The sequence below is a fragment of the Magallana gigas genome, chromosome 5, assembly GCF_963853765.1.
Source record: "Magallana gigas chromosome 5, xbMagGiga1.1, whole genome shotgun sequence".
NCBI classification, from domain to species: Eukaryota; Metazoa; Mollusca; class Bivalvia; order Ostreida; family Ostreidae; genus Magallana; species Magallana gigas.
The window spans coordinates 5,200,299-5,225,059 of NC_088857.1; the positions used below are offsets into that span (position 1 = coordinate 5,200,299).

The 24,761-nt window shown below is 35.6% G+C and overlaps 1 protein-coding gene across 4 annotated transcripts in view; it reads right to left on the reverse strand.

The window, feature by feature from the left end:
- LOC105323217 (intermembrane lipid transfer protein VPS13B) overlaps positions 1-24,761 on the reverse strand; it is a 64,952-nt gene that overhangs the window by 35,065 nt on the left and 5,126 nt on the right. Inside the window, exons 12-41 of one of the 4 annotated variants that reach the window (XM_066083563.1) lie at positions 24,486-24,647; positions 24,010-24,189; positions 23,552-23,757; positions 23,099-23,321; positions 22,556-22,770; positions 21,961-22,126; positions 21,462-21,641; positions 21,010-21,142; positions 20,160-20,914; positions 19,860-19,971; positions 19,501-19,618; positions 18,709-19,333; positions 18,439-18,576; positions 18,018-18,263; positions 17,683-17,835; positions 17,165-17,418; positions 16,823-16,982; positions 16,666-16,722; positions 15,301-15,482; positions 14,120-14,313; positions 13,601-13,776; positions 11,874-12,010; positions 11,562-11,675; positions 11,366-11,467; positions 10,830-10,919; positions 10,246-10,323; positions 9,969-10,121; positions 9,469-9,732; positions 8,407-8,487; positions 8,103-8,135 (exon numbers count right to left, since the gene is read on the reverse strand). In XM_066083563.1, the coding sequence (XP_065939635.1) occupies positions 8,103-8,135; positions 8,407-8,487; positions 9,469-9,732; positions 9,969-10,121; positions 10,246-10,323; positions 10,830-10,919; positions 11,366-11,467; positions 11,562-11,675; positions 11,874-12,010; positions 13,601-13,776; positions 14,120-14,313; positions 15,301-15,482; positions 16,666-16,722; positions 16,823-16,982; positions 17,165-17,418; positions 17,683-17,835; positions 18,018-18,263; positions 18,439-18,576; positions 18,709-19,333; positions 19,501-19,618; positions 19,860-19,971; positions 20,160-20,914; positions 21,010-21,142; positions 21,462-21,641; positions 21,961-22,126; positions 22,556-22,770; positions 23,099-23,321; positions 23,552-23,757; positions 24,010-24,189; positions 24,486-24,647 (5,687 nt within the window). Of the gene's footprint in view, positions 1-8,102; positions 8,136-8,406; positions 8,488-9,468; positions 9,733-9,968; positions 10,122-10,245; positions 10,324-10,825; positions 10,920-11,365; positions 11,468-11,561; positions 11,676-11,873; positions 12,011-13,600; positions 13,777-14,119; positions 14,314-15,300; positions 15,483-16,665; positions 16,723-16,822; positions 16,983-17,164; positions 17,419-17,682; positions 17,836-18,017; positions 18,264-18,438; positions 18,577-18,708; positions 19,334-19,500; positions 19,619-19,859; positions 19,972-20,159; positions 20,915-21,009; positions 21,143-21,461; positions 21,642-21,960; positions 22,127-22,555; positions 22,771-23,098; positions 23,322-23,551; positions 23,758-24,009; positions 24,190-24,485; positions 24,648-24,761 lie in introns of all 4 variants that reach the window. The other 3 variants (XM_066083562.1, XM_066083566.1, XM_066083564.1) reach the window with 3 other exon arrangements.

The window sequence follows — 24,761 nt, forward strand, 5'->3', positions numbered from 1 at the left end:
TTACACATATGAATTTTTAAGCTATATAATATGATTGATGCACGACATGAACTTATAAACATAGCAATAGGTCAGTCTCAGATGACCAAATTGAAAAAAAAAAACCGAAACAAACAACAATTTCAATTCATTTTAAATGTATGTTTAACTCATTACATTCTCCTTTTGCTTTCCATATCTCCATGTTTTCAAGAAATATTTCTACCTGTCTGGTCTTGTATCTAAGAAATTTTACAAAAAAGAAACTAGCTCAATTTTACAAAACTACCTTAACGATCTCCGATCCTCAGCCATGTTCGATAACTCTAAATTATCCATTTTTTTTTTAATTCGCACCATAAATCTGCCTTTTATATAGAAAAATTTAATTAGTCTTCTAGTGTTAGTATTACAATCAGTCATTCAACGAAATGTTTGGCTTAGTGGATCAATGGAGATCTACTAAATATAGGTAAAGGGGTTCGAGCCACCGATGTACTGGTACAACCTTTTTCCCCCCCTCAAATTGTATATTTATTTCATTATATCCATCATGGGCAAATTTGCAATAACTTTGTAAAATGCATGGATACCACCTAAAAATTTCTTTTTATTTCATTTATAAAGTTTGAAGGATAAATAACATTTTTAAGATGAAAAACATATACTTTGAGGCTGAGGATTGGAGAACCTTAAAAGGAGGCTGAAATATTGTTTTTATAAAAAAAATTCAAAAATATGAATGTTATTTAGTTATTTAATGCAAATCCTTATTTGAATATATATATAATGCTTTATCATTCTGACACTTGTTTACACCAACTATAATTTAAGAAAGATGACAATATTTATAAATTCTTTTACAATAAAAACATTATATAAAATTAATTAACTTACATTACAGTATCTGCCTTACAATACACATGATATTCTTCATGATCATCTGAAATATCCACTTTTTCTATTTTTACAGGCCAGAGGTAGGAAGTTGAAGGCAGTTTTGCCCAAACAAAATCACCAGTTTTGATTAACTTCTTTGCAGTTTCAGTAGTACTACATGTTTTGATTAACTTCTTTGCAGTTGCAGTACATGAATCTCCCGATGCCGGTTTCCTTTTCCTCCTTCCCATTGCAACCTATAAACCAAAAGCATAGTTTTTTATTTTCAAACAAAACAATGAAACAACCAATCTATGTGTTTATCTTGGGTAAAATGTACTAACTACTTCTCTTGATCTCCTCTCTCTGATTTATCCTAATAAATTGCCTAATTATATTTTTTAAATATTTATTTGAATTTTTAATGAGAAGGATTTTTTCACATTCTATTTTAATTAAACAAATCTTCAACATGTCAAATTTTTAATGACTCATACATACCTGTTACAGTTGCAGTTTTAGTGACAATATTTAAAGCAAACCACAGATGGAAATTAAATGTTCAATGCAAAAAAATGTATGTCTACTGCATTAGTCTTTCATTCCAAGAATAAAAAATTCTGTTCCATTTTCTGACAGTTCTCAAAATCATTGCACCGATCACCACAATGAAAATCATCACCAACAATATCATACTCAACAATGCAACCTCAGACCAAAGAAAATTTGTTATGTCCTCCATTTTTGGCAACATGCTCTCAATGAGTAATGAATAACTCTTTTCAATACTTTACTATTAAGAAATATTGTGCAGCTTATTCAAACATTTTTAGGACTAAGATTTAATAGCAGTCCGTTTATTTATGTGGCAGGGACAACTTAGAGCAAAATTCAAGGGAGACTTCAATTCTCCCTCACAAAAAAATGGGAATTTAACTGAAATTACTTAGATTCAAATATGTAATTTTTAAAAAGAGAAATTCCACGTTATATAATATATTCAACACAATTACAAAATTCTGAGTTACCAACCTCACTATAATTTATAAACAGTTGGTTCACAGTATGTTGAAATATTGCATTACCTGCTTTTATAACCTCATATGGTTAATGAAACTCATTTAAATGACATGATTGACAATCTTATGAGGTTTTACATACCTTAAATTCTTTTTGGCCAGATGGAGAAATACACCAGAGCAATTATGAAGAATATCAGATCAATTACAAAAGAAACTCCCAAAATTAAATGTACACCAAACTGACTAAATTTTGAATTGCTATTGAAAAAAACCACAAGAACTCTTAATGCTAAGCTTAAAACAACATACAATCCTATAACAAAAACTTCTCGTCTCTCCATCCTAAAATTTTTGTCTCTAACAAAATGGCTACCCCTTTCCTTTCAGTCATGGGTTACCAAATATCACTTTATACACAGACATTATTCCATCAAAAGAATGAACACAACAACTTACTGTCTTCTAATCTTAAAGCTGATGCTTCATGACATATACGCTAAACTTGTAACACAATAAGTAAATCTATAATAATACATAAAAATATATAATTGTTTATTATTCTATTTAATATAACTTACCTTCATAATAATTATTAAAGCTTTAAGAATTTTTCTACTGCAAAGCCAGAAAGGACACAAAATGCTCTACATGCATGAAATTCTGGGAGACAAAAAAATGTTAAACAGCAAAAACCATTGATGAAGATCTCTAGAACATCAATATCAAAATCTGAGCAAAATGAGCAAGCCTGGGAATAATCATATGCAGAATAAAAAAGAATAAATCCAGCAGGAGTTTCTCCATCCATTTTTGCCATGTGTAACTTAACACTTCCTGTTGACCCCACAATCAATGGACTTTACACATCATCTGTGCAGTATTTTATCCATTTTAATCCATTTCATTTTAAATGTAAATTATAACTTGCAAATGTATAGGCTTTAAAATTTACTTCATTACACACACATTTGTAAACGACTGGGTCCATGTGTCTTTTTATAGCAATTTTTGTCTACAAAGTATGATATGAAAAAAATTTCTATACAAAAGAAAACTATCAATGTATTCATAATTCTACATTTTGTTGAATACAATTGTGTCTGTTGCTGTTCATGTGTTATGGGCTTTTAGTGTCTATTGTTTGTGAGTTCTGAATGGGACACTACCATGAAAAGCAACAATAAAGAACAACAATTGAACTCGTAGTCCAAAATGAAAATTACAAATCAAGAGCAGAGCAAACACGGACCTCTAAAAAAATTATAGGTAGGATCAGGTGCCATGGAGGAGTAAGCATCCTCTGCTGATCGGTCACACCTGCCGTGTGCTCTTTGTCATCATGATCGGTAAAATGAAAAGTCAAATCGGTAAATAAATAATGACCTAGCAATATGTATGAAAAACATAAGTAAGCATTTAATTTAGCGGAATATTGTATTTGCTGACAAAGTCTTTGTATTGACAATAGAACTTAATTACGAAATGATGACTTCAATCGCGACTGTTGATAATCTTGTTTCATCAACTTGATTGACAGTAGATTGCCTCGTTTTAGAAATTGTTCACGAGTTATGTGCTTTTAATGTCTACCTATGATGAGTTGTGAACATTTAACAAAAATTGAGACACTTTTATTGTCTATTGATTATGAGTTGTGAACAAGACACTTTTAAATTGAATTCTTCATTTTAATAAATGATCATGTCCGTGGGTTATGTGCTTTTACTGTCTATTAATTACGAGCTGCCAACAGGATAATTTAATATTGTATGGTACATTTGCTATATAATTGTGTTCATGAATTATGGGCTTTTAGTGTCTAACGTTAACAAGTTTTAAATAAGACGTTTTTCAATTTGTTTAAAAAACTATGTCTTTGAATTATGTGCTTTTAGTGTCTATTGATTATGAGTTGTGAACAAGACACTTTTAAATTTCATTCTTAATTTTGATAAATGATTGTTTGCATGAGTTGTGTGCTTTTATTTTCTATAGACTATCAATTACTTTTAAATTGCATTCTTCACTTTGTTAAATAATTGTGTCCATGAGCTGTGTGGTCTAATGATTATGAGTTGTGAGCAAGAAACTTTTCAATTTGATAAATGATCATGTCTGTGAGTTATGGGCTTTTAATGTCTTTTGATTATGAGTTGTGAACGAGACACTTTTAAATTGCATTCTTCATTTTCGTAAATAACTGTGTCCGTGAGTTGTGTGCTTTTAATGTCTATCGATTATGAGTTGTGAACAAGACACTTTTAAATTGTTTTCTTCAATTTGATAAATGATCATGTCTGTGATTTATGTGTTTTTATTTATCAATTGCGATTTGCCAATAGGACATTTTAATATTGTATGGTACATTTTGCTAAATAATTGTGTTCATGAATTATGGGCTTTTAGTGTCTAACGTTAACAAGTTTTAAATAAGACGCTTTTCAATTTGTTTAAAAAACTATGTCTATGAGTTATGTGCTTTTAGTGTCTATTGATTATGAGTTGTGAACAAGACACTTTAAAATGGCATTCTTCACATTGTTAAAAAATTGTGTCCATGAGTTATGTGGTCTAATGATTATAAGTTTGGAGCAAGACACTTTCCAATTGTATTCTTCACTTAAATAAATGATTGTGTCCATAAGTTATGGGCTGTTAATGTCTTTTGATTATGAGTTGTGAACGAGACACATTTAAATTGCACTCTTCACTTTCTTAAATAACTGTGTCCGTGAGTTGTGTGCTTTTAATGTCTATCGATTATGAGTTGTGAACAAGACACTTTAAAATTGTATTCTTCACTTTGATAAATGATCTTGTCCGTGCGTTGTGTGATTTTTTTGTCTACCAATTACGAGTTGCCAATAGGACATTTAAATATTGTATTGTACATTTGCTATATAATTGTGTTCATGAATTATGGGCTTTTAGTGTCTATAGTTAATGAGTTTTGAAAAAGACGCTTGTAAAATTGTATTGTATTTTCAATTTGTTTAAAAAATATGTCTAGGAGTTATGTGCTTATAATTTCTACCTATTACAAGTTGTGAATAAGGCACTTCTAAATTGCATTCTTCAATTTGTTTAATAATTGTGTCCATGAGTTGTGTGCTTTTAATGTCTATTGATTATGAGTTTGGAGCAAGACACTTTCCAATTTTATTCTGAACTTTGATAAATGATAGTGTCTTTGAGTTGTGTGCTTTTAATGTCTATCGACTATGAGTTGTGAACATTCAACAACGCACTTTTAAAATTTGATACTCTTCAATTTGCCAAATGTGTCCGTGACTTGTGTGCTTTTAATGTCTAATGATTATGAGTTGTGAGCAAGACACTTTATGATTGTGTCTGTGAGTTATGAGCTTTTAATGTCTATCTATTAAGAGTTGCCAATAGAATACCAATCAGAAAAGGGATATCCCAAAGTATGACCCAAATATGTCAATTTCCATCCTCCCTTGTGTATTATTAGGTATAGGATACTTTTTGTTTATTATGAGAAAAAGATATAACTTCAGGTGCCTGAGCATATACCGTATGCTCAAAATTGTGACAATTCAATTTTTTTCTATAAAAACCCTGTGCTAAACAATTTCTATTCAGCAAATTTCTCACAGAAGCCTCCAGCGACAATAAATGTGACTGAGTGTACACATGTTATCAAACATAGAATCATTCATTCAATATTTTGCAATTTCTCTTTCAAAAGATAATGAACAGTACCTGAATAAATATTGCTTTCATATATACTTCTTATTTTTAAATATTTTATTTCTTTTTTGAAATATTTGTTAAATTTAGCTGGAATATGTATTGTCCGCGAAAGCTTCCGTATTTTTCAAAGTCTAGGCAAGTTCCGATATTAAAAGCTTATTCATGGATTAACAGTGCATTATACAGCATTGATGGTGCCTCAAATTTTATGCAATGTATGGTAGACGGTCCTAAAATCAACTGGGTCCTAATTTTAACGGTGTTTGGTTTTCGTTTACATCTCGTTTGTCATCACAGATGAATACACTTGACACCACGACAAACTGACAACACATATGGAACTTCTATTTATTAAAATGCTCATGAAAAAAGTAAGAAAATATATTGTAAAATGTTCTATCTGGGAATGAATAAATTTTACTTAATCTTCATTAACCCCGTCGAAAGATACAGTCGTTTGACCAGTTCCGAATAGGGTACAGATTTGGAGGTGCTGTAAATGTTCCTGGGTGTTATTTTTAGATCTGATTTTTTGGCCGATATACACCATATCCCTGCTGATATAAATGCAATATTACTGCATTTAATTTTTTTAAAATAAAATTTTATTCTAACAAATTACGTGGGAAGCCATTTTACCAGTTGTGAATAAGCCGATGGGTTCCGAATAACATAACTGTTCCTATACATATGGAATGCAGATAAAAAAGTTTCGGCCCTAAAACTATTGATTGAACCTGTTGAATAACAGGTTTAATGCAAACATCTCAGTTATTTGTATTTTTTTAATAATATAGTTTGATTTGCACTGAAATGACAGACAAAATCACCGTAACAATAATTTAGCCTGGTTTCTAACATCTTGTCGCAATACAGTCGCAGCACCTCCACTTATCATTATTGTGGTAGAATATGATTTATCTAAGACGGAGGAAGACATTTAATGAATTCCAGAAGTATTTGTTTTAATCAATCCCTTCATTAAATCCTAAAACAGAGGGAAACAAATTGGGTATTCGGAACTCATAAAATGACGCTCAATAAAATTCTGCTTCCACTTGCGTTTTTATTTTATTTTTTATCCTGTTTGCTTTTGGGTATGTTAGAACACATACTAAACCTACATTTAAAAAAAGAAATCTTGTTACAAGTGAAAATTTAAGGCACCGACAGACGTGCATATGCATATTAGCGTTGCAATGACCTGGATTTATTACAAAGCGAAAGTAGGTCGAATAATCTAAGACCGATATCAAATACATGTATGACCGCAAAAAATGAAACTACAGCAGAATTCAAACAAGCATAAATACGTGTTTATATTAAAGGTATTGATTTTTTCCTCCATGTTTTATTTCATTAATTTTTTGCTATTTAACTTCTGAACTATTCGGAACTGGTCAAAATTCGGAACTGGTCAAACGACTGTACACGTTTTCACAAATATCTATTCCATCCTACTGCCTACAAAGTGGATTTAAAACCCGATAAAAAATTTTAATAATTTGCGATGATATATATAACATGTGCTTTGATTAAATACAAAGAAAAAAACTTACCTGTACAGAATAGTATATCCTTGAATCCTTCCGATTAGCGCCAAAATAACCGGATGTTTGTCTTTGTCAGAAATATGCTTGAGAGTTTACAAAACGTTTCATGCATTCTATATTTAGAGGTCGCGTCATCACTGATGTGAGGATCACGTGACCTGGTGTACACATTGCGTTTCATGTGCTAAGGGAGACAACTTCAAAAAGCGTCCGACGGAGTCCGAAAAAAGCGAGTCCTCTGATAATGTGGTTAATTTTAAATGAAGCTAAATCTGTTACTAAACTCAGAAGCAACTAAATAACGTATTTTAGTTTGAAGGTTAGGAGCTAAGCTCATAATTTTGAAAAACTCTTAAGTATGTCCTGGACAAATCTTTCGCCACATAAACGTTTATGGTTGACACAGACGGACAGACGGACGGACAGACGGACGACGGACAAAATGTGATCAGAATAGCTCACTTGAGCTTTCAGCTCAGGTGAGCTAAAAACCTGCCTGGTACTGTGATTAAATATAAAACACTTGGGAATTTAATAAATGTTGTTCGTGTATGTGTTAAATATTTGAAAGCCAACACATTTATTTTTAGAGATTTTCAGATATTTCATTAAATGTTGTAACAATTAGGATGTTAATATGTGTAAGAAATACGGGAAATAAATCATATTATTGTCACTCCAGTAGGTACATATTAAACACAAGTACAGGGTATTAGAAATATAATATCAAAAATATTGACTGACGTATGCCTCACAATAATTATTGATTCAGAATGTCATAACAACTACTACCTCAAAATATGTGAGCTCATATGTGTGATTAATAAATAAGTGATTTTTCAGAGTGAAATAAAATAAAAACCAAAAACAAAACAAGATAAGAGATAAATTGCTGAAGTCTATGAGAATAAAATCCACAGAGTGAGAGAGTGCTGACACCCACGGAACTCACCAGACGCCTAGTCGAGGTGTAGAACCTCTGTAACTGATGCAAAGGGAGATAATCACACATAATAAGGGAGATAATTCAGTAAACAATCACTTCATCTGAACATACTAGTTGATAAGTATAACTACAAGTATTTAGATGCCTTTTAAAGGTTCTATTTCTAACACTATTCTATGCAGTATTCACCATTACCAAGTATCTATGAGCGAGTGGTTACTAATTATCTTTTTATCTCTAAGTAATGAGTATTATTCCCGTTATGACTGTACTGTCTGTGTACTGATGATGACTCGAGTCCAAGACTTACTGTTACACGTGATGAACTCTTCACATGCTGACAAATTACATGGCACCAAATGTGTATCTTACTCTTGTCTGGCATCGTTATCTGTAAAACAAATCAATACTGGAGTTAAGACATTTATCAAATGAGTAAACATAAAAAGACCACTAAATATCTGCAGTGATAGCTACTGTATAACGGGTATTTTTTACGTACTGCTAATTTTTACGAGTTTTATAAATCCGTAAAAATTAAATGCGTAAATTTTCACAGAAGTAAAAAAAAACACTGCACGTAAATTTTCTACATCGTACGTATGAGAGTAATGTTCATGACCTTCATCTAAGTCCCTGACGGCTGAACATGTAGGTATATTTGAGCGTTTTTGGTCCCTTGGTGATAACAGTTCAGATCTTTCTATTCAGTCTTGAGTATTTTTTAAAACTACGTATAATGCCACGTTAGTAGCTAGATGTCTTTTTTGGTTGGGAGTGAAAGAAAAAGAGAGAAAAATTTTTTGAAATGGAGTTGTCTTTCTTTTTTTTCCGGTAAATCGAACTGAGACAAGCACATGGTGTACATCAATGATGATATTCAGATAAATAGGAAAAAGTAAAGTGTATATCACATATGAAATAAAGGTAAATGAAAGACAATCATAAATATAAGGAATCGTTAACAGAAAAACAATTTGCTGATTTGTATGTGGGTTAGCTGTATTAAAGTCACGGTGAAAATTTCCCCCCTTTTACCACAGATAATTTTAATTTTAACGAACATGTCCAATTTGTAAAAAAATTACGCGTAAAAATTCAAATCACCTTTTTTTATGACAAATTCGTAAAAAATCACAGCAGTAAAAATTACCCGTTATACGGTATACCAAAAATAAGCATCATAATCTTATTGCTGATAACTCTAATGCTGACGTACCTACATGTACAGGTATAAAATTTATTTTTTAACAATTTGTAATGATTGTTGTATTTATCATACAAAGTTGCAGATATAATTGATCAGATATTAGACTATTGTCACATTTCCTGGGCTACAACTTCTGATCAAATAAAATCTCCCACGAGTCACCTGAATAGTACTGTTATCCATCAGCTTTTCTGCTGACACATACACCTCACTGGACCAATCGTAATCGTCTACAGGTCCTCGGTGTGCCCGCACTTTGATGCATTTGATGTGCTCTGGCTCCAGTATGTGGGAGGGAGCAGCCTCGGTCTGGTGAAGCATGACTGTCGACTGGTTGGTCTCTGACTGTGATGTGGAGTAGAACACTCGGACATTGAGAGGTATAGACAAACGACTGGCAATCATCAACTGACCGTGAATCGTCACCTGAAAAAAATCAAAAATAGAAACTTCAAACTTGGCCAATTTTCTCATTACCAGAGGTTTATTCAGAAGAGGGAGCATTCTCAAGCACTTATCAAAATTTGTGTTGGAGGGAAAGAGAACAGAAAGACTTTTGGCATACAATTTATAATGGAAACAGTGTTCACTGGTGTTGAGAAAAACTCTTAATTTCAAAGTTCAGCCATCTATCATGTTGCTTTTATTAATTTCATTGCTACCTGTTTCTGGACGTTGGTTATTTGTTTGATGGTGATGATCAGAGACTGTTGTTGGTTAAATGTCTTCATGACCCGGACTACACTCCCCACAGTGTTGATATCGATTGGTTCCGACCACTTCCAAACTTTCCCATCCACACACAGATGAAGCTCCTGCAAATCAAATGTATATAATGTTACAATAATGAATAGTCTAATGCAAACGCAGATACTATCCAAGAAATCAAGATTACACAGAGAGATATTTTGGATGATCACTGTAATGTAGGAATAGTACCTGCTTTGCCTTCTGACTTCTCCAGCTATAGCAGTGAATCTGTCTGGATCCCAGGCAAATGTTCTCATCTGTCCCTACCTAAAAACAAAATTAATAACGGTTAAACCTCACCTAAATTTTGGTACAGATACAGCTGCAGGTCTGTAGCTCCTGATTAACAATTTACTCCTGAAATCGTCTCTTTACTTGCCTTCAACTTCCTCTTGAGCACGCTACTGACTTTGGAAAATCAAGTATGTAAAATTTACATTGAGATTGAGAGTCGCCATATTTTACACATAAACAAACTTCACCAATTCACTTTACAGAGATGGTGATGGCTTTTTAAAAGACTATCTGAGGCAATTCTTTTAAATAATATCAATTGTAAATTGAATGAAAAATTTAATGCTACTTATTGTTTTCACAGAATTTGCGTATAAATAAGGTTAATCAGTCCAAAACTAACGCACATTTTTATGCGCAATAAATACACATCTTTTATAATGGGTGGCACTGTAGCTCCCAGGTTGTCCATCTGAATTTTTTCTAGAGCTAGAGACCTGCAGCTAGTACAGATAATGTGTACATGTCATGTGACCTACCTGGCCAAATCTGATTGGTTGAGAGGTATCGTTACAGATGATATAGTGACTCAGTATGACTTGATCTGTTTCTTTCGTTACTCCATTCACCTGGAAACCGAATAATTACACAATAACACATCATGCATTTTTACTTTAATAGTTCATTAATGTTTGTCTTTAGCAACGAACATGCAATTATGAAATAGGCTAAGTCCACAGATATGGGTGAACATATATGTTAACCTTATGGCTATACACAGAAGTTTATCAGATTTTAACTATGTCTCTTGTCTATGCTTTTATTTGAAAATCTACAGCTTTTCAAACATGTTTCATTTGGATAAATAGCCATTTTGGAAGCTTTTGTTGTCCAAAAATCTCTTTGGGTTTAAAATTACCACAATACTTGATTTGGGGCCATAAAATGCTTTCTTAAGTATGATCAATGATAAGATTTTAAGCATGTGTTTTACATTGAACTTTGAAAGATGATTACATGGGTGAAATATAACTGTAAACCTCCACTATACAATTTACCCTCCTCTATACAATACCTGCTTCCATGCCTGCGCTGAACAGCTGAGTGTGTGGACAGCCCCTTTACCAATCCGGATAAACATCGGATCAACTGTCAGGTTACAATCCAGCTGCTGTGTCTAAATAAGAAAAGAATTAAACATAATGAGTGTATTTTATCTGCAAACTGATGTTCAGGAATGCACTTGGATTTGCACTTGGATTAAATCGCACCTTTTGGTCTTTAGGAAGATAGCAGATGTCACCATGACACAGGAACGGTTTAATGACATCATGTTCTGTCAGACTGCCAAAGTCTGTCACCTGTAAACAGGGGGATCCCCTCATCTACAACAGACAATACCCTAATACAGACTTGTAAGGAGATTATTGAACTCAAATAATAATTGGAATAGACAATGAAATGGATTACATCAACCTGCTGTTGATGCAAAAGTTAGTTCAGTTTCTCTGAACCTTATTTCAGTGATTTAAGTGTTGTTTATAAACCTATGAATGTTGTAGTGGTTTATGACATAATCTGACCTGTACTGCTGTCCGGGCGAAGTCTCCCACTAGGTGTCTGACCATTAAGGAGGACTGCCTCAGGGACAGGGATGCAAACTTCTGGTCCTCCACCATAGTCCCGTCAAACTCAAAGGGATGCAACTTGCTCGGAACTCCTAACAAAACAATTTCTTATCCTAAAATGCTTGCTTTTTTTGTTTCCTTTCTCGAGGGAAACCTTTGAAGAATCTATAATTTAGATAATGCTTAATATGAAAATTTTAACTTTTAATGTCAACTAGAGGTACTGTGAGCAAGCTCACAATTGATACCCCCCGCTAAGAAAAAATCATAACTCATGTATTTTTTCTATTATAGAAAATATTGGATGAATCTATTTCGTCGTCCATTTTCTATAAATAACAACTGCTCTATTTTTTAAAACTGTTAATGCTTATATGAGTACACAAACCAATTTCTATTCTTTAAATTCCATTTTAGTTCAAGTTAACTGTTAATGCATGAGGACATTTGCATCCTAATGTTAACAAACATGACTCGAAATTCCACATGTCAAGCAGCCACTTAATATAAACATTTTGAATTATTGGTCTACTTAGCCCGATTTTTTTTTTAACAATGACCTTGAACTTTCTCAATTGACCTTTGGTCAAGGTTATGACACACTCTCAGGTTATAAGCATTCTAGATGTGAATTAAGAACTTCCAATATTTGTCCATTAGAAAGATATGGACTGGACAAGAGTTTTACACTTTTAAGCAAGTAGCCTTGGCCTTGCCCAAATGACCTTGGGTCAAGGTCATGACACACCCTGAGCTCATAAGCAACCTTTATGTGAACTGAGAACTTCCAATGTTTCTCCATAAGAACGATATGGACCGGACACAAATTTTGCACTTTTTTCTGCCATTGACATTGACCTTGTCCAAATGACCTTGGGTCAAGGTCATGACACACCCTTAGGTCATAAGCAATCTTTGTATGAAGTAAGAACTTACAATGTTTCTCCATTAAAAAGATATGGACCGGACACGAATTTTGCACTTTTTCTGTCAGTGAACTTGACCTTGCCCAAATGACCTTGTGTTAAGGTCATGACACACCCTTAGGTCATAAGCAATCTTTGTGTGAAGTAAGAACTTCTGATGTTTTTCCATAAGAAAGATATGGACCGGACACGAATTTTGCACTTTTTTCTGTTGGTGACCTTGACCTTGCCCGAATGAACTTGGTTCAAGGTCATGACACACCCTTAGGTCATAAGCAATCTTTGTGTGAAGTAAGAACTTCTAACGTTTTTCCATAAGAAAGATATGGACCGGACACGAATTTTGCACTTTTTCTGCCAGTGACCTTGACCTTGCCCGAATGACCTTGGTTCAAGGTCATGACACACCCTTAGGTCATAAGTTATCTTTGTGTGAAGTAAGAACTTCTAACGTTTCTCCATAAGAAAGATATGGACCGGACACGAATCGAACAGACAGACGGACAGACAGACGGACGGACAAGGTGATTCCTATATACCCCCCCAAACTTCGTTTGCGGGGGGTATAATGACGAAAATTACTGGGAACTCCTAACAAAACAATTTCTTATCCTAATCTGTTGTTTTTAATGTTTCTTCTCTGAAAAATGCTCATAAATAATCTATAATGCCCAATTACAATTAATTTGAAAATCTACACACAAAAAAACATATTGAATCATTGAATTCACAATAAATGATTGAGAACTGTCTTACCTGTGCCAAGACACCTGAAGTGATTATACAGGTGTACATCCACCAGTCCCACACTGAGGTAACACTGGACCCCTGGAATCAGGGCGGGGAGGTAGCAGGAGTCGATCTTGGCCGAGGCGGCCAGCGACATAGGCAGTAGGACTGTGCTTCTGTTAGGGATCTCCTCCTCTCTCAGTCTGTAAAGGAAGGGAAATACCTCTCTCTCACTTCCTCAACTAAAGGGTCAAAACTTACAACTATGAAAAATTTCACTTGTTATTAAACAAAAAGAAAAAAAAAGGCATGAAAAAATCCCAAGGTCCTTCAGCCTAATTGCTGTTACAGTATTTCTTGTAACATAAATCGTATCAGACAACACAAAAATAATACAATTCACTATAGAAAAATATCACAAACAACGTTAAACCACTTTTTCCCCAAAAGCTCAAACTTTCATGTTTGTCTTCATGGTCTTGAGATTGCATCAAATAAAGTATACACATCCTATACATTAGACTGTGTGACAAAGAAATAACTCACTCGTGACCGGGACAGAAGATCTGGTTGTACTTGATTAGCACTCTCCAGATCTTGGCCACCACCAAATCGCCTATGAGGTGACTTTTGACCTCAGGAAGTTCTAGTTTGGTTTCACAATTCTCTGACAGGTCAAACTGGATGTAGGTGATGAACTGTTTAGTGACGACATCGTAATACTGTAAGGCACAGGGCACCTGTCGAAACAAAAATCAGCCTGCAATATCACTTCATGACATACACATTACATGATATTTCTGTAGTTTGCACTACCAGTATTAAAAATATTTTCAATATCAGTCACCAACATAACATATAAACATGTCTTAAAGATGATGAAGCGCTGTTTTATTTTCATGAATTAAATGTTCTCTCACAGATAATAAATACCATGGACTGAACTAGTCTACAGTCTTTTCCATTCTGGTGTGTGTTGTTTAACTTACCAGTATCTGCCTCTCCTCAGGTAGATTTACTCGGGTAGGTCTGTGGTGGGTTTAGTGGTATGTAACATTTAACTTACCAGTATCTTCCTCTCCTCAGATTTGGTGGGGAAGGTCTGTCAAAGGTTGATTGGTATGTGACATTAAACTACGGTAACCACTATCTGCCTCTCCTCAGATTTACTGGGGAATGCCTGTGGTAGGTTAAGAGGTATGTGACAATGAACTTACCAGAATCTGCCTTTTCTCAGATTTACTGAGGAATGTCTGTGGTAGGTTGAGAGGTATGCGACAATGAACTTACCAGTATTTGCCTCTCCTCAGATTTACTGGGGAAAGTCTGTGGTAGGTTAAGAGGTATGTGACAATGAACTTACCAGAATCTGCCTCTGATCAGATTTACCAGGGAATGTCTGTGGTAGGTTGAGAGGTATGTGACAATGAACTTACCAGTATTTGCCTCTCCTCAGATTTACTGGGGAATGCCTGTGGTAGGTTAAGAGGTATGTGACAATGAACTTACCAGAATCTGCCTCTGATCAGATTTACCGGGGAATGTCTGGGTAGGTTGAGAGGTATATGACAATGAACTTACCAGTATCTGCCTTTTCTCAGATTTACTGAGGAATGTCTGTGGTAGGTTGAGAGGTATGCGACAATGCACTTACCAGTATTTGCCTCTCCTCAGATTTACTGGGGAAAGTCTGTGGTAGGTTGAGAGGTATGTGACAATGAACTTACCAGTATCTGCCTCTCCTCAGATTTACTGGGGAAGGTCTGTGGCAGATTAAGTGGTATGGGAGTGAAGGACATATGGGAGAGAACTCTGGGCTGACTGTAGCACCAGGTCATACTGCCTTCGTCATTGTGGTCCTCCAGACAGAACACAATCTGTCCAGCTACTGGTAGCATCACTCCCGTATCTGTACATTGTATAAAATATTAGTTAGTGAATGTACAAATATAAAGCAAGCGCATGACAAATTCAGCCCAGCATCTGTAGGGTACAATATACCAGTATCAAATGTTTACTATTTATATCTACAAATATCTGTAGAATGTATGTATGTGGAAAGACCCTTTCAAGAAATAATTTTTTACATCATATATTTAGCCTACCCAAAATTCTGAAGTGCATCAAACCTCATACATGTATATACAGTCTAACCCTATTATCTCAAAGTAGACAGGACCACAAAAAAACTTTGATATATCTAAGGATTCTACTGTAGATAAAAAGGTACAGATACATGTACATTAAAACAGTGGCAGTTCCAGCTCACTTTGATCTATCCATGGTATTTAAGATAACAATGTTAAGGTAATACAATGAAGTTCAACAGAAGTTCTTTACCATATGTGTGAGGAGCAATTGTGTAACATTAGTGTGATCACCTGAACAGAGCATGCTATCAGTGTATTAGAACCATTTTAACTAGACCTTGGACTTTCGGTTGGATGTACATGTAGCTATCTATTTCTTGCGTCAAACAAGTTAAAAAATGACGCTGTATCAAGTGAAATACACACCAATTGCGTAGTTTTAGCTCAAAAGCCCGACAAATCTTGTTGATTTCAAAGAACCATGGCTGAGTGGCCAGTTATGAAATAGACAGGACTACGTCACATTGCTGTTTGACACTACCCAAAGTCCAAGGTCTTGTTAAAATGGTTCTACTTGTATTACTTGTAAGTACATGTATTATGGTACTTGTATACATATTAAATTGATGCACATTGAACATAATAAAAATACAAGTCCTATCAAACAGCATGCAACCCAGGGTGCAACATTAGAGCATGTGGTGCCTTGCTTGCACTTGTGATCAGGAGGGAGCTGAATTAACCGAAGTAAATAAAAATACAACACCCATCAAAGCATGTAAATGGCTGCAAATATGTACTAATAAATGGCTGCAAATATGTTTTAAATCATTCCAAAATACAACATCAATGCAGATTAAGAAACAAAATAAAAGGTGCCTTTTCCAATCATATGGGTGGGTTAAAGCCGGAACCTGTTCCCTAAACGTTAACCAGCAACCATATATCTATATCAACATGCATTCATTATCAGTGGGACCAGCAGGAATAAACAGCTTTCACCTTGAGTGTTTGTGGGAGTGCCAGGAGTTAACCTCTCTTTGAACTTTTTCATCTTGGCTGAAACCAAATTTGTGCACATGGATATAGAATAGAAATATTCAGATTTTTTTTGAGGATGATAAATACAGAGAGAGTAATGACCCTGAGGGATACTGACCTGCATTTGTAAAATATTGGAACTTCCCAGTTCTAAGGTCATCTCTAGAGATTTCCTCAGCCACCAACAAAGGTTCTTTCAATACCTCTTCTTCTGGAAGCTGCAGAGTTGGAATTTCCTTTGTTTTCTTGCTTGATTTCTTTAATTGCTTCATAAAGGTCTGTTTAGAAACAAAAAAAAAAAAAAACGAAAAAAGTTAAATCCAATGTCCTGCCAGTGTAGGAATTCAAAACAAAATGGAATCATTTAAAAAGTTTACACCAGCAAAAGAATTACCATACTTGTTTAAGAAAACATTAAACTTATTTCTATTCCACACAAACAAAAAAAAGCTACCAGTACCTCCAAACTTTTCCTGAACACATATAGACATTTGACATGCTCCTGCCCAAAAAGTACAGGGACATGCTCTAGGGTCACTGTGGCAACTACTCGGGGTACTGTTAAGGGGGTCATACAGTCATCCTCATAAAACCTGACCACTGTGTCTGCCGCCAGACTGAGGGGCCCCAGGAAGGGGCGGGTCTTGTTCCCGTACCCTGTGCTAACCATAAGGTCCCAGAAATACAGGTCCACTGTTAACCCTTCATTCATTTCTGTAATACAACCACACAGTCAGGCATAATGCTTCTACTGCACCCAGTGCTTTATTTAAACACAAAGTTAAATATGTTGTATTGATTTGTCAAAACGAATACATATTTAAAATGTACATATAATAATGAAATAAACGAATTGTCCCAAATCTTTCTTTTAACAGGTATTTCATGGTAAGACTTCTTTTAAATAAATCTCAGAACATTTTCAATATTTTTAAAGTACAGAAATGCTTATTCAGGGAAGTAGAAAACAATTCTGACCTTCGTTCTGTTGATTATGAATCACGTTGACCTCAAGCTGAATCTCCTCCAGACTACTGAACAACTGCGCAGTTTCCTCAGCAAATTGTGTTTCCATAGCAACAACTATTTGATTGCATACACATTCTAGGCTACCAATTTTAGACAAAATTGCTGAAAGATGAATGAAAATGTTTTTTTTTTGCTTACTGAAAATAAATAAAACCTTTTACGGTATGTTTTTAATTGAGCATGTTATTTTTTTTTTGCAATGATTCATTAAAAATACCAGATAAACGAGATCATAAGATGCATTACTCATTCTTTCAGAAAGCTTTGAACAGGAACCTACTCACCATGTACACCATGCTTTGATTGGATGGTGGTGCCGTCCTTCGTGAGTGGCTCTCCCCTTGACTTTGTTGGGGTGGTCTCCCTGGTTGCTGGCTCTCCCCTGGACTGTGAGGTGGTGCTGTCTGCCCCCTCATCACTCCTCTGTCCACTAGACACCACAACGTCGCGGAGGAACCCCTGAATCTGCTCCACCTTGTCCAGACTCAGGTTGATCTTCATTGGTCTCTCCACCTTCACACCGAGCTTAGCTGTAACAACAAAACACATATATCATATCTTTATCACCTTTGATTTTAATTAAAGAGTTAATGATTTTCACTGAAAATTTTTTAAATATTCTATTATGAAGGAAAACTTTGTGATCCAAAATTAGAAATTCAAATCGACATAATATTGCCTAAAAAACAGCAGCCCAACACATACCGCGTTCCCTGATGAAGTCGGCTACAGACAGGGTACACAGACTAGGGGGAATGCCCGTCTTAGGGTTGGGCTCACCGGGCCTGGTCTCTATCCAACTCACACAGTACGTCGACCAATCAGGTAACTGCCTGGACAAATCTACCAAAAACAAAAACCGTAGGAGACTTTACCCATTTGCTACTGTATCATTTTTGTAGCTACCAATATTTAATACTGGGGTATGCATTTGAATATGGCACTAACACATATTACTCCATATTGGTTTTGTACCTATAAAATGGCAGTTTTTATGAGGTCCTTTCAAAGAGACATCGTAGCAGGAGATTTCAAACTTTTGGGTGTCTTGACGACAAGACAGCACTGTGTGTGGTTGCCATAGATACAGATGCAGGAAGGGCATTACAGGTTCTCTACACGAATCTCCTGAACTCTCCTTTCTCTCTTTTACTTTCTCTTTTAATTCCTTGTCTGTTTCAATGTCAATCACATCTGTCTTGTCAATGATCACCACATCCTCCTCTAGCTCTGTCTCTTTCTTCTTGTTTTGATACAATGTACATGACACTACATTAGCTGTCAGTAATAGGTCAAACGGGGTGAAAGTGCATGACCCTGACCTTTGATTCATCAAAGTCATATGATTTGTGTGTGCTTTAGCGGGAGATTTCACGGATGATATATCGCTGCCTACGCCACTGTCTACAGATACTTCAGACTTTGTTGGAACACCTGATTGGCTGGTTCGAGGATGTCTTTCTCGTCTGCTCTGCTTCCCTGACAAGCTCGACACAGCAGTTAGAGCAATGTCTTCAAGAAGCTTGATCTGACTCGTTCCAGCATAGATGTTAAGCTTGTTGGTTACATTGACTTCTAAGGAATGTCCACACACCAAAATCTAAAAAAAAGAAAGGGGGATACAAATGAAACAGCACTTATGTAAAATTGAATGTACATGTATTAAACTGAAAATTCTTTACCAGCATTACAGATTTGAAGTTAAAAAAAACCAATAGTTTGGTATATACATAATTTTCCCTACATTCTGGCTAGCTTTCTACCTACCTTTGGTACGGGCTGAACGTCTTTTCTCTGGGAGATGTACACAATGGCAGGAGCTGCCACAATCTTCATATCCAGTCTACACAGCATGGGCACCAGCTTAATGGGCTCACGCTCATCACTATAATGTAAGAGCAGTCATCCATAAAAGTAAGATTGGGAGTATGATGGCAAGATTATTTTTGAATAAAATATAACAAAATTTCACAAAGTTTCTTGTTTTCATCATAAATTTACATTATTAATCACATTATTAACAAACTGTGTGAATATGACTAATTAACAGCAGTATTCTATGGTCACTTAAGAGAAATAACTACATAAATTTGTTACTCACTGACAGAAAGACCTTGTCACCATACCTAAAGGGTTTTAAGACAGTGTTCCACTCCAGGGCAGGAATCTGTATCTTAGGTTTCACCAAATCTTTCTGTCTCTCAGAGTGAGTCTGTTGGAGAAAATCTCCCCATTTCCCTAAAAGGTACAATTGTCACACAAATTAATAATTTTATTTTCAGAACATGCATACAGAGTATGCAATATAAAAGAAGGTATTTTCATGCTTTCCCAATAACTTCAAGATAAATAAAACTTTATCATTGATATTCATAGGATATATACATATAAAAGGGAGTTATTTTTCCACCTTGACATCTCAGTACCTGTACAGATGGAGAGTCCCTGAATGTCGATCTGATACTGGCGGTTCTCTATGGCAGATCCCGGTTGTTGGGTTAGATTGAGCTGCATTGCTTTGTGGTAGATCTCCCTCTCCACAGCATACCGTGGCAATGGATTGTCCACTTGTGGATTCACCGCTATTTCTGGTAGAATGATCAAAGCAAGGTCATGACCTTTCTGGTTGACAGAGGAAGTCTTTGGAATGAAAACTCGTACACTGTTGATTGTGACATACAACAAAGGGAGAAAACTGGAGGTCAGTATTGGAAGGTTGGTCTTCTCCTGACTTGGAATGACTGAAGTCTGTGCGGGTTTTGGCACAGAGGATGACTTCTTGGGGAATACTAGAGATTCAAAGCTATCTAGAACAGCATGCACTGCGGGAATGTATAGAATAAAATCACAGGGCTCAGTGTTTAAGCACATCTCGGAGATGTACTTGTGAAAGTAAAGATCATAGCTCACAACGTCGTTATCAAACTCCTCAAAAGCTGCCAGGTCTGCATTCAGCTTCCGCATTTTCTTGGCCACATTCTTACATAAAGCACGCGTAAAGGTGAAGTTCAGGAAGCCATGAGATACGTCCCTTGACTGGGACTCCCCTGCTTTATGCGAGGCAGAGTGTTGGGTGTGGTAGCCAGATTTATGGGATAGAATCTGTATGTCTTCTGAGATTTCCTTCCTACAGCTCATTAAAATGCCCAGGAAAGGACCCTCCTCCCAATGAGACAGCTCACTACAAACACAGAAAAGATATCCTCAGTAAAAATTTCTCAATATATAAAGTTTCAATATCTACCATTGCTTATCACAAAGCTAATAATTTCATACTTTTTATGCTTAGGCATCTTCCTGACAAAATGATGAACATTGGCTGAGTTGCATGTAACTTTGACCTTGGCGTATATTTCCTGAACATCAACAGACAAAGCAATATCCTCTATCTGCATGGTCACTCTGTTTTCTATTCATTTAAAGTAAAAAATGTTAAAAGAGTCTTATAAAAAATGAAATAAAACATTTTACATGCACAAATATCAAAATACAGTTGAACTTTGATATCTCAAACACTGATATTTCAAATATAATGGATATGTAAAAATGATTTGTAAGTCCTAACCACTTCTCTTTTTTAAGTATTTTACCCTCGATATCTCAAATACTCGGATATCTCAAAGTTTTTAAACAGTCTAGTTCTAGATAACAAAGTTTGACTGTACTAGACAATACTGTTTATATCGAATAATATTTTATCAAATATTTCTTTGTGCACTAGAACCTACCTTGACTGGTGATTTTGTCATGTTTGTAGAATCTCATGTCTAGTTTAGGGAGGGTCCACTGGAGCCAAAGGGATAGTCTAACCCGGTTTTTGTTGTAGCCATCGTATTCCAGGTCCTGGCTGGGAGTTGTCCCCCTTGATTTATTGTCACATGATGTCTCGGTATCTGTCAGCAGGACATCTGGAAGTCAAAAAGGTAACTTTCACTGATGTATAGGTGTCAAAACAAAGCAACACATACATGTATTACTCAATCTTCAAATATGCAACATGAAATAATATTTGACGATCCATAAAAACCTTTAAAACAGTTTTAAATGACTACCTTAGAAAATTGAATTTTGTATTGAAATGGACAGACTCACATTGTCAGCAATAGTAAAATAATGGATAATCTACTTAAATTGCAGTAAAATAAAAGATAAAGGAATTACACAGGTTTAGCTTTATGCAGGTTTTGAATAACGTTCAAACAGAACATGTTGCGAGGCTGACAGTACCTTCCACAACAGATTTTCCACTGGCAGGATCCGGTACTGCCGGTGTTTCTGAGCTGGCGTCCTGGCCTGGCTTCTTTACAGGTTTAGGCAGTAGGTCCTTCACCAGCGAACGGACATCTGTGGCCATGTCCAGCAGATTTGAGGCCAGTCTGGCAAACAGCTTGACCTGGAAGTGTACAGCCATAGATTGAAACTTACAGGTACACAAACGGCAGGTATTCACACATTTATACTGTAGATTACTTATTTTACATGTGTAATTCATTGCATAATTCTGTGTTTTACATCAAGTACTGGTAATGAGAATTTACAATGGCAAATACAAAACTTTTTAACTTAATTTAATACATTTCATAGCTGTCCCCCCAAAAATAGTGAAATTCTAAAAATTGGATAGAGGTGTTTCTGGCAATTTTATGCAGATATTAATTTCTTGTGTTTAATTAGGAATCTTCATTTTTTGTAACAACTGACATGTAAAAATATTTAAGATGTGCCTCTCACAGAAAAAAGTGCTATATCCTTGATATGTTAATGAAGCTCCAGTGCTAGACAGTGACACACCCAATACTTGTACAAAAGTGTAGAACCTTACCTGTGGTTTGGAGCTCGACAGGGTGACCGCCCTCATGTCTGTGTGTAAACAGAGACCCAGGGCCGAGATGTTTTCTGAGGAGGAGGGGTCGTACTTGGAGGTGACCGCTATAGTACAGCTGACAGAGGCTGGCTTCACGAAGGAGTGAATGTCCGACCCATGGAGGGAATACACACTGAAATCATCCAGACTCATCTGCCAGGGCAGTCTCTCTCCTGTCAATATATTTCATTTTACTCATAGCAACTTGCAAGATTTCAAGCATTTAATACTGTAAATTAACTTTTACCGGTGACTTTTTTATTACATTACTGTATTATTATCAAAATTTATTATGATTTTTGTTGCAGTGAATGTCAAAAAAAATTTGCGCATATAAATACAAGTTGCTTTATAGAATTGTTTTACCCTATATGTACGGTAGTCAATTTGTAATCTAAATAAAAAAAAAACAATTTAACACTGAAAGTAGGACTGCTTTTCAAGCAAAAAAAATATAAACAGTTCTGTAAATATCCTCAGAATGCTGAAGATGCACCACACCTGTCAGGGGCCCATCCAGGTTAGTGACCGGGACATCCATCCCCCGCGACAGGGACCGTCCTCCGGAGCTGTACAGCTTGAGGGTGGGGAAACAGAACACCAGGGTCTCCGAGTCTGGCTGCTCTGACATGGCTGTACGAATGTTGAGTGGAATGTAGGAGCTTGGTTCTGAGAGAGTCCCATAGGATGAGCTCAGGAACACACAGCAACACTTCACATCCACCTGTAACAGAATATTCCCATCATTGAACATGTCAACACAACTATTTCTAATCACTGTACTCCTCAGCTGACTTGTACATCTAAATACATGTTGATAACTTAGTTTATGTTCACAACAAGAAGATGTAAGAAGAAGAAATTAAATTTATAAGTTTTCTGCCAATTTTCATGTCTGAAACTTGTCTGGAGACCTTCAATGCCTTTTTCTTCCACATGTAGGCTGATATTTACCTGCAGATAGAGAGACCTGATGTAAGGGAAAATTCCTGACAGCCACTTGCCAAGAACATCCTCCGCAGCATCATCTTTCTCCCCTTCTGACTTCTGATTGGTCAGGGCTTTTTGTGAGGCACTACGAGTAACTGTCTTAGTCTCTACTTGACTAGTGTTCTTTGTAACTGACTCTGATTTCTGTGTTGTTGATCCAGCACTTGAAACTGTTAAAATAAAATTTTAAAATGTTTGGCGGCCAAATTTTGGTTAGAAAGTAGTCACAGATTCCTACCTCTCTGGAAAAATTTCAGTCAACAGACTTACAGCAATATAATTACGAGCTTAACAAAATGCAAGCTTTTTTCTTTTTAAAAAAATTTATGGTACTGTTGCTCTCCGATCTGTCAACCTGAAATTCCAACATAGCTGCTTAGTCAGACAGAAAATCTTATAAATAAATGTTTTCTGTTTTGTACCTTTAGACACCTGCTGCTGCAGGGGTGAGGTGGCCTCCGCCAAGGCCAGGTCAAGGCTGATCTGACTCTCCTTCTTTGTGGGTTTCTTCTTCAGAGACGGGGTGTAGTTAAACCATTCATTCAATGATGGTGTCAAATTACACACAAATCCCTCCATATTCAGCAGGAGTACTGTAGGAACTACATGAATCAACAAATGACAGTCAATTAGTTTTATTCCATCACATCACTCTAAAGCTAAATCCTTTATTTCATCATGAAACATGTATATAATCTTTGTTTTGGGAGAAAATAATAAATTGAATTTTGAGATTCCCCTTTGGTTTACAAAGAAGTACCAATATTATTTGAATTCTCATAGAGTATGATATGCCATTCAATGATTTTATGTGAGCAAAATCACTATATGATCATTAGAACTTATTCGTCAATTTTAATCCTTCAGCAGTATTTAGATTAAATGCTGTTGTAATTACCCTCTGCCAGTGACTGATCCTTGGGGTACTGGTAGATGAATGTGACAAAGTCCTTAGATTCCTCTGTATAGGTGGACTGATGCATGAAGAATTCCTCTGAGGCGATCTTGGTGGTGTCGGCGGGAGCAGTGAACACTGGGATAGCAGAGGAGTTCCTCCCCACTGGAATCACACAAGACAGTCTATCAGAATCTTGCAATTTTTAGATATATTTAAGTTGAAATATTTCAGTGAAAAATATTTTTGAACATACAAAATGTGTAGTGAAATTCTTAA